At 44.0% G+C, this 10,082-nt stretch overlaps 1 protein-coding gene across 1 annotated transcript in view; it reads right to left on the bottom strand.

Moving 5' to 3' along the window:
* The window catches only part of TUBGCP4 (tubulin, gamma complex associated protein 4), a 35,127-nt gene that overhangs the window by 5,154 nt on the left and 19,891 nt on the right, over positions 1 to 10,082 (bottom strand). Inside the window, exons 10-14 of the mRNA XM_011941206.1 lie at positions 6,481 to 6,531; positions 5,950 to 6,055; positions 4,333 to 4,440; positions 3,484 to 3,625; positions 725 to 902 (exon numbers count right to left, since the gene is read on the bottom strand). Of these exons, the coding sequence (XP_011796596.1) occupies positions 725 to 902; positions 3,484 to 3,625; positions 4,333 to 4,440; positions 5,950 to 6,055; positions 6,481 to 6,531 (585 nt within the window). The remainder of the gene's footprint in view (positions 1 to 724; positions 903 to 3,483; positions 3,626 to 4,332; positions 4,441 to 5,949; positions 6,056 to 6,480; positions 6,532 to 10,082) is intronic.

Below are 10,082 nucleotides of genomic sequence, written 5' to 3'. Positions count from 1 at the left end.
GCTTGAGCCACCGCGCCCGGCCTCTTTTTTTTTTTTGAGTTGGAGTCTTGCTCTGTCACCTAGGCTGGAGTGCAATGGTGTGATCTCGGCTCACTGCAACCTCACCTCCCAGGTTCAAGCAATTCTTCTGCCTCAGCCTCCCAGGTAGCTGAGACTACAGGCATGCGCCACCATGCTCGGCTCATTTTTTTGTATTTTTAGTAAAGATGGCGTTTCACCATGCTGGCCAGGCTGGTCTCGAACTCCTGACCTCAAGTGATCCGCCTGCCTCAGCCTCCCAAAGTGCTGAGATTACAGATGTGAGCCACCACACCTGGCTGAAGCCAGGAGTTTGACACCAGCCTGGGCAACAAAGTGAGACGCCACCTCTACAAAAAATTTTAAAAACCAGCTGGGTGCGGTGGCATGTACCTGTAGTCACAGCTACTTGAGAGGCTGAGGCAGGGGGATCACTTGAGTCCAGGAGCTTGAGGCTGCAGTGAGCTATGACTGTACCACTGCACTCCAGCCTGGCAAACAGAGAAAGACCCTGTCTCTCAAAAATAATAAAATAAAATAAAATGCTTTTTAATTTTAAGAAACATGCTTAATGATATAACTCCTGAATTTTCTCAAGCCCCACCATTTTATCAAATACAAACTTATAGTCCCTATTCAATACTCCCTGCCAACCTGCTAGACATTTTTCCATACCCCTTCCTTCTACTCATCTCTCAGCACAGACCTGGAGATAGTACTGAAGATTATCCACCAAAAATGCCATGTGATTTCTTAGGCGCCACTTGATCGCATCAGTCTGGTTGGACTTGAGGTGCTTGCGCTGCATTTGTAGGGCCCAGCAGTGCTGCAGCTCAGCTTGCACCCGGCGTACGCTCAGTAAGTACTTGAAAACAACATTGTACCTAGGACAGAAACAACAGGATATTCAAGATAAAAATTTCACCCTGTGACAGACTCTAGGACTTTGTGCCACCCACTCCTCTCACAAAAAGGCAGTAATAAGGAAAGAATGGCTAGAGACGTAGACAAATAAATTATAATTTATTTATACAATGGAATATTATATAGCAGTCGAATGAACTCTAGCTACACAACAAGATGAGACCCCATCTCTGCATTTTTTAGATAACTTGGGAAATTTCAGTGTGGACTGGATATTAGATTATAAGGCACTACTGTTAATTTTACTGGCTGTGATAATGGCATTGTAGTTCTGTTGAAATACGCCTTTTTGAATGGTTGACTCATGTTGCTTCTCATATTCAAAAATACGATTTTTGAATGAAAAAGGTAAATCACAAAAGATTACAGATAGCCTTTTTTATAATTCTTAAAGCAGGCCAGGTGTGTTGGCTCATGCCTGTAATCCTGGCACTTTGGGAGGCCAAGGCAGGAGAACTGCTTAAGCCCAGGAGTTCAAGACCAGCCTGAGCAACATAGTGAGACGCCATCTCTACTAACAATTTAAAACATTAGCCAGGTGTGGTGGTGCCCACCTATAGTCCCAGCTACTCGAGAGGCTGAGGCAGGAAGATCGCTCAAACCCAGGAGTCAAGGCTGCAGTGTGCTGCCTGGGCAACAGAGCAAGACTGTGTCTCAAAAAAAATAGTGTATTATGAATCAAGGATTATGAGGAATCTGATTCTCTGTCCCTGAGCCCAAAGAAAGTAAAATAGCTTCCCTCTAAGATAGACTCCTGCCTCCCTGTAAGTTCAGGAGCTAACTGCTTAATGCTGAGACTCCATACTGAAAAGACACATGGGAAGAACAGCTGATTCTTGGTACAACAGGATTTATTTACCTGTTTGTAGGCAGGCTTGCAGAAGACAGTCCCATTCTGTTTGGTTTTTAAAATTATCTATTTCTAAAGGAACAAACATAATGAAATAATAGACCTTGTCTGGATACTGATTTGAACAAACCCAAACATAAAGAATTTTTAGATAACTGGAGAAATTTCAATGTAGACTGGATACTAGATTATAAGGGATTACTGTTAATTTTACTGGATGTGATAATGGCATTGTACTTCTGTTGAAATATGCCTTTATCAATTGTTTATTGGCAGAATGAAATGACTGTGATTTGCTTTATACAGCTCTAGCAAAAAAGTGGGGGAGGGACAGATAAAAGTAGTATAATGTTGATGGTTACTGAAGGTGAATAATGAGGACACACGATTTTGTTATGGTCTATACTTTTGTTTATATTTAGAAATTTTTATAATGAAAATGAAAAAATACTTCTAAACTTGATTTCTTCAAGGGTGTTGAGAGCATATCAAGTTAGGAGGTAAGTGGACTGTGGGCCTATAGGATTCTGGGAGCTAAGGATCTTTGGAAGTTCTTTGCACAGGGTCCATGCCACTTGCTTAGCTGGGTCGTGGGCTCTGAATTTGCCATAGAATCTTCTCCCTGAACCAGCCTCATCTTTTCTAGTTTATGCCCAGTCTATTCTACCCTAAGCTTCTCTACCTGAAACAAGTAGAGAGGGCTAGGAAGAAGAATAGGAAGGATTAAGAGTGGTGGCTAGAAGAAGAGATGGCCTTTTTGTTTCCCTTTTCTTCATTCCTCTGGCTTCACAGAGTATGATAGCTTCAATCCTCCATCCAGGCCGGGGACCAGTTCTCTGACCAGTAGTTGGGTTTGGGAAGTTCCTAGATACAGTGTGAGGATAGATTTCAAAAGTCACCACCAGCCACATTTGCTTCTTACCTCTTTTCTGTAGATCTCCGGTTTGGGGACGTTAGGTCCTGACCAAGGCAAGCAACAGCATTTGGCAGGCTCTCATGATAAAGAGCGAGGCTGACCTGACAGCAGGAGACTCCAGCTTGGTCAGCTCCTTTGTTCCACCCCCAAGCTTGGCTGCCCCTGTCGGCTCTCCCTTACGGTGGCAGTCTTCTCCCCAGGGGCTAACATCCACAGCAAACATGCAGGCTGGGGGACTTTCCCAAGTCAATCAAAAAATATTACAAAGGTGAGGGAGACACCTTGTCAGGTGTGATGGAATTACCAAGGGCCATTATCTCGACATGGTGCCTTATTTTCCAGAGCTCACAAACTGGCGGCCTACAAACTGCTTCTTCTCTGGCAATTTGAAAAAACGATGGTTTGAAGTAGATATGCTCTCCCACTGATTCCAACACCCACCACTCCGTGTCTCATATCTGCAGCTCCACTTATTAATGTGATCAGTCTAGCCCCTGGAGGGCTTTACAACTTTTGATTTACATATTGTTAAAAACTACTTGGGTGGCTATCTTGCTCCCATTAATACTTGTTTTTTTTTTACGAGATGGGGTCTCACTACGCTGCCTGGATGGATTTGAAACCCTGGGTTTAAGGGATCTTCCTGCCTCAGGCTCTGGAGTAGCTGGGATTACAGGCATGTGCCACCACACCTTGCTAATTCTGTCCTGCTAGTTTCTTCCCTTACAAGTAAGGTGGGTCATTATTTACCTGTGAGAAACTCAGAAACACTCACTTTTCCAGGACAGCTGGGGTGAAGAGAATGTGTAGCGGCCACTGCACTTTGTAGGAAAGACCTAGGGCTGCCCAGCCAGATGCAGGGGCTTCGCGGGGAGAAGTTTCCCGAGAAGGCCCTTCTCTTGCCTGAGTAGCATCTGCTGTGATAAAGAAAAGAAAAGAAGAAAAGAAAAGATAACAACTTGGTTAATCTAGAATCAGAGATTCAACAAGTGAATAACATTAATGAAACTAGAGCTCACAGGAGTTCAAGACCAGCATAGGCAATACAGTGAAACCCTGTCCCTACTAAAAATACAAAAATTAGCTGGGCGTGGTGGCTGTAGTCCCAGCTACTCAGGGGGCTAAGGCATGAGAATTATTTGAACCTGGAAGGCGGAGGTTGTAGTGAGCCAAGATTGTGCCATAGAACTCCAGCCTGGGCAACAGAACGAGACTCCGTCTCCAAAAGAAAAGAAACAGTGCTCATTGGAGTCTGCGATGTCAGAAGCTTACAGGGGACACAAAGAAGAGGGCAAGGACACTTTTATGTGAGGTTCTTTTGGGAGGTCTTCTAGAGATTCTTTCCTCAGCCTTAAAATCTGGGGGCTGGAAATAAATAAACAGGGACCATTCCAGCAGCATGACAAAAAAAAACCCCAACCCCCCAAAAACATGGCCTGGGCATCGCACTTAGCCTCTATGGACTTCTGGACTTCCCTTTTCTTCTCTATGGAATTACAGTCCTGTATTAGCTGACTTCTAAGATCCAAAATTATATGGTTTCTATGGTGGTGCATGGAAGCAGAGATGGGAAAATGGATGATGACCAGTAGGAACTCTAAGGTGACAGGGAGGAATGGCAAACCTTTGTGCTCCTTTCCGTGATACTCAATTGTCAAGTGCAACAGAGGGAGAAGGTTGTCATCATCTAGCAAAACCTTGTGTGCTGACTGTTGAAAGGCCACATTCACATCTGCAACAAAGAACACGGGGGCTGACAAGGATGCTTGGCTCCATAACAAACCCAGACTCCTCCAGCTTTCCACTTCTCCCCCAACATGCCCCGTGCTCACAGCAGGGCACAGTGGACATCTGTTGCATTTGTCTAACATCCATCCATTCGTCTCTTCTTGCTGACAAACTGCCTCCTGATTTTCCTTGGAGAATCATCCCTATTCAGTACAGTTCACATACTTCCAGTGGGTTAGTGCTAGACAACACCCGATTCTAGGGGTAGCTGGGTGACGTAGGCATGATCAAATGGAACGTAATACTCTACTCTGTTATGCTATATTGTTTAGGGATATTAACATGACCAAGCCAGGCCAATCCAGAGGCTCTATTCAGACTCTAAAAGAGTCCAGCTCTTTTTTCAAGATAAACAGGGGCTTAGTAGGATGTAAACTTGGCTAGAGACTATCTGCTACCATACAGAGCAGGCCTGTCTGAGAAGAAAGAGGTGAAAGATGGAAAGAGACCAAGTCCTAAAGGTGCCACACGCATCCTGGATCAAACTTTGCCGAAAACCATCATACGTCTGAGCTTTTCAGTTATGAGAATCAATATGTTATTTCTTTCCTTTTGCTTTGCTTAAGTGAGTTTGAATTGGATTTTCTGATATTTGCAACCACAAGTACTTATATTTGTACTATATAAGTACAGTGGACATCTATGGTTTTACTGAGTTAGAAAAATGATCAGCCTGTGTGTATGTATTTTCTCACATTTCTTTTTTTGGATCCTTACTCAACTCTATTCATGCAGTATGAATGGAAATGGCCATCAGTTGGTCAAGGGGTGGACACTTCACTGAACTAGGCATAGCCTAATGTCTGACCTCTTTGATACATGTGATGTGGGCTGGGCCAATCAAAACCTAGAGAATTCCCCAGAATTCTCTAACTTGCAACAAGAGGGACGAGGCTCAGTTCCTTCAGTAGAGGACACGGTGAGGCATATTCCTGGGAGCTGCTCGTGATCATGTTTCCAGAAGGTCATCAAAGAGCTCACAAGAGACACAGACAAGATATGGTGAATGAGCGAATGAGCGAGAGAGACAGAGAATGAATCCAAGTTGTCCCACTGGGGTTTTAGATACAATAACAAATCCATTTCCCTTTCCCAACTAGGCTAGTTTGGTTGAGTTTCCGTCATTCACACAGAAAGAATTCTACTATAACACTACAAGCAGCACTAAGTCCCAATATGACCCATAAAGGATATATGGCTATAATCCAATGAGAAAAAACACCTGGTGTGAAGGCCTGCACCAACGCTTCCAGGAAGGGTCACAGGCCAAGACACTGTTCCCAATGACCCCAGCATGAAGCCTACCTACAAGGGCCTTCCATCTCTGGAAGCCACTGCTCTGTAACTGACCAGGCTGCTCTTATGTGGAGGAGGCCTTAAAAGGGTCAGCAGCAGCCAAGAAATACCCTACAATGTCAATCAGTTGATCATTCTCAGGGTCACAGACAATTACCATGCTCAGTTACTGCAGTGGGCGGTGTTTTTAACATGTGTTGAGCTGTGTCAATGAAGGCCTGAAACAGTTCTCCACGTCCCAGAAGGTAAAAGTCTTTAATGATCTGAGGAAAGAATTTCAATTTACAATTCAGTAAAGCAAGGCAGGAGCTCTTCACTCTCCTGAGGAATTACACGTATACAGTAATTTCTAATTTCATCAATTTGAGCCCAAGCTACAAAAGATACAGGCATTTGGCATTTCAAAGAGGCATTCTTAGTTCCGCATAGCAGGATGACTGGTGTGTATTTGGCATTATTTATTTAATAGCAACATAATTATATATATATGTGCCAGAAAAAAGTATACTCCCAAATCTTTGTATTATAGTAGATTTGTGGCATTAGGTATAGTTTGCTCACTTGGATAAGAACAAGTGAGTCGACTCTGGAAGTCTGGGTATAGGCAACCAGTGCTCTCAGGAAACGTCAGAAAATGCAAGTCACTGCCCACCAGCATCACCGCAAGAATCAACAGTTAAGCCATTACCTTCAGCTGACCCAGTAAATCGGATTCTTCTACCATCAACTTCCAGAGATGCTGTGAAAACAACCAACAAAACAGGGACAAACTTCATTACAGTGAGAAGTCCTGCAAAGAATGGTTCCATACCAACCCAGCAATGTATTAAAAGAAGACTATACCTTGCCCCACACAGAAAAATTCACTCAAAAGGATCAATGTATTATTCCGTTCTCCCACTGCTGTAAAGAATACCTTAGACTGGGTCATTATAAAGAAAAGAGGTTTAGTTGCTCACAGTTCTGCAGGCTGTACAGGAAACATAGTGGCTTCTGCTTGGCTTCTAGGGAGGCCTCAGGAAACTTACAGTCATGGCAGAAGGCAAAGGCATCGCGCATGGCAGGAGCACGAGCAAGAGAGAGCAAGGGGGAGGTGCTGCACACATTTAAACAACCAGATCTCACAAGAACCTACTATCGTGAGGACAGTACCAAGGGGAATGGTGCTAAACCATTCATGAGAAACTGCCCCATGATCCAATCATCTCCCATCATGCCCCACCTCGCCCTACCTCCAACACTGGGGATTACAACTCAAGAAATTTTGGTGGGGACACAGATCCAAGCATATCAATCATAGACCTGGGTATAAAACTGAAAACTATAAAATTTCTGGAAGAAAACAGAAGAGAAAATCTTTATATCCTTGAGTTAGGCAGAGTTCTTAAGACATAACACCAAAAACATGATCCATAAAAGAAAAAAAAAAAAGGTAAACTGGATTTCATCAAAATTAACAACTTCTGGGGCAAGTCATAAACTGTGAGAAAATAGGCCGGGCACGGTGGCTCATGCCTGTAATCCCAGCACTTAGGGAGGCCGAGGTGGGCGGATCACAAGGTTAGGAGTCTGAGACCATCCTGGCTAACACGGTGAAACCCCATCTCTACTAAAAGTACAAAAATTAGCCGGGCGTGGTGGCAGGCACCTGTAGTCCCAGCTACTTGGGAAGCAGAAGCAGAAGAATCACTTGAACATGGGAGGCAGAGCTTGCAGTGAGCCGAGACCACGCCACTGCACTCCAGCCTGGGCAACAGGGTAAGACTCCATCTCAAAAAAAAAAATAGTGAGAAAATATTTGTAAGTCACATACCTCTTAAAGAACTTAAATTCAGAATACATGAAGGACTCCCAAAATTCAACAACAAGAAAACAAAAATCCAATACAAAATGGGCAAAGAAGCACATGAAAAAATGTTCAACCTCACTAGTCATTACAGGCATGCAAATGAAAAAGACAATGGGAAATCCCAGTACTTTGGGAGGCCAAGGCGGGCGGATCACGAGGTCAGGAGATCGAGACCAGCCTGGCTAACATGGTGAAACCCCATCTCTACTAAAAACACAAAAAATTGGCTGGATATGGTGGCGGGCGCCTGTAGTCCCAGCTGCTCGGGAGGCTGAGGCAGGAGAATTGCCTGAACCTGGGAGACAGAGGTTGCAGTGAGACAAGATCGCGCCACTGCACTCCAGCCTGGGCAACAGAGTGAGATTTTGTCTCAAAACAAAAAAAGAGTATTTTATATATATATATATATATATCATAGGTGATACAGAGGACATATGTATAATAAAAGGAAAAGCACAACACTTATTATAAATATGCGCATGCTTCACAGGTATCCTCAAAGTGTACAATTAGAACATACATAGAAGTCTACGCTCGACACAGAATATACATTCTCCAGGCACATGCAGGACAGCTAAAAACAAAAACCAGACCCTGTATACGTCCATAAAGAAACCTGCAATAGATTCCAAAGAAACAATATCATACAGACCATGTTCTCAGACTATAATGCAATAAAATTAAAACAATAAATTCCTTGGTTAAAAAATCATAAACCAAATTAATTAGAATTATATAGAATATAATGAAAACACTGCATGCCAAAAACTTGTGAGACACAGTCAAAACAATATGTAAAGTTTTATATCTATTTCTCAGAAAACACAGGTCAAAAATAAAGGAGTCAAGCTTTCAACCTGGGAAAGAGTAACTAAAAAAAAAAATGAAGGAAGAAAATAATAAAGAAAAAGGCAGATATCAATGAAACAGAGAATTCAAACAAAATATACATATATACGTGTGTGTGTATATATCTCTTATTTTATTTTATTTTTATTTTATTTTGAGATGGAGTCTCACTCTGCTGCCCAGGCTGGAATGCAGTGGTGCCATCTCAGCTCACTGCAACCTCTGCCTCCCAGGTTCAAGCAATTCTCCTGCTTCAGCCTCCCGAGTAGCTGGGACTATAGGCGTGCACCACCGCACCCAGCTAATTTTTGTAGTTTATTTTAGTAGGGACAGGGTTTCGCCACATTGGCCAGGCTGGTGTCAAACTCCTGACCTCAAGTGATCCGCCTGCTTCGGCCTCCCAAAGTGCTGGAATTACAGGCGTTAGCCACTGCACCTGACCCCAAAATATATATTTAAAAAATAAAATTAAAAAAAGAAAAAGCCTGGTGGGCACAGTGGCACATGCCTATAGGCCCAGTTCCTCGGGGGGCTGAGGCAGAAGTTTCACTTGAGTCTAGGAATGCTGGGCGTAGTGTGCTACACCAATTAGGCGTCCACAATAAACTCGGCATCAATACAGTGACCACCTGGGAGTGGGGGACCACCAGGTTGCCTAAGGATGGGTGAACTGGCCCAAGTCAGAAATGAAACAGGTCAAAACTGTAGTGCTGGGGCGTGGTGGCTCACACCTGTAATCCCAGCACTTTGGGAGACTGAGGTGGGATGACTGCTTGAAGCCAAGAGTTCTAGACCAGCCTGGGCAACATACTGAGACTCCGTCTCTACAAAAAGTATAAAAGTTAGCAGGGCATGGTGATTTGCACCTGTAGTCCTAGCTACTCAGGAGGCTGAGGCAGGGGGATTGCTTTACCCTAAGCGTTCAAGATTACAGTGAGCTATGATCACAACACTGCACTCCAGCCTGGGAGACAGAACAAGACCCCATCTCTGGGAAAAAAAAGAAAATGAAAGGCCAGGTTCTGTGGCTCATGCATCTAATCCCTGCACTTTGGGAGGCTGAGGCAGAAGGGAGGATCGCTTGAGCCCAGGAATTGGAGGCTGCAGTGAGCTAGGATTACACCACTGCACTCTAGCCTGGGCAACAGAGTAAGAAGAGTAAGACTGTATCTCAAAAAAACAAGCAAACAAAAAAAAAGAATTAGCCAGGCATGGTGGCACGCACCTCTAGTCCCAGCTACTTGGGAGGCTGAGATGGGAACTCCATTGAGCCTGGAAGTTGAGCTGCAGTGACTCATGATTGCACCACTGCTCTCCAGCTTGGGTGACAGAGCGAGAAGCTGTCTCTAAAAATTTTTTTTAAATTAAAGAAAAAGTCAGGCCCAGTGGCTCACGCCTGTAATCCCAGCACTTTGAGAAGCCGAGGTTGGTGGATCACTTGAGGTCAGGAGTTCGAGACCAGCCTGGCCAACATGGTGAAACCCCATCTGTACTAAAAATACAAAAATTAGCTGGATGTTGTGGCGTACACTTGTAATCCCAGCTACTCAGGAGCTGAGGTGGGAGAATCCCTTGAACCTGGGAGGTGGAGG

Source organism: Colobus angolensis, unplaced genomic scaffold (genome assembly GCF_000951035.1).
Source record: "Colobus angolensis palliatus isolate OR3802 unplaced genomic scaffold, Cang.pa_1.0 Scaffold199, whole genome shotgun sequence".
NCBI lineage: Eukaryota > Metazoa > Chordata > Mammalia > Primates > Cercopithecidae > Colobus > Colobus angolensis.
This window is presented reverse-complemented; position numbering and strand designations above follow the sequence as displayed.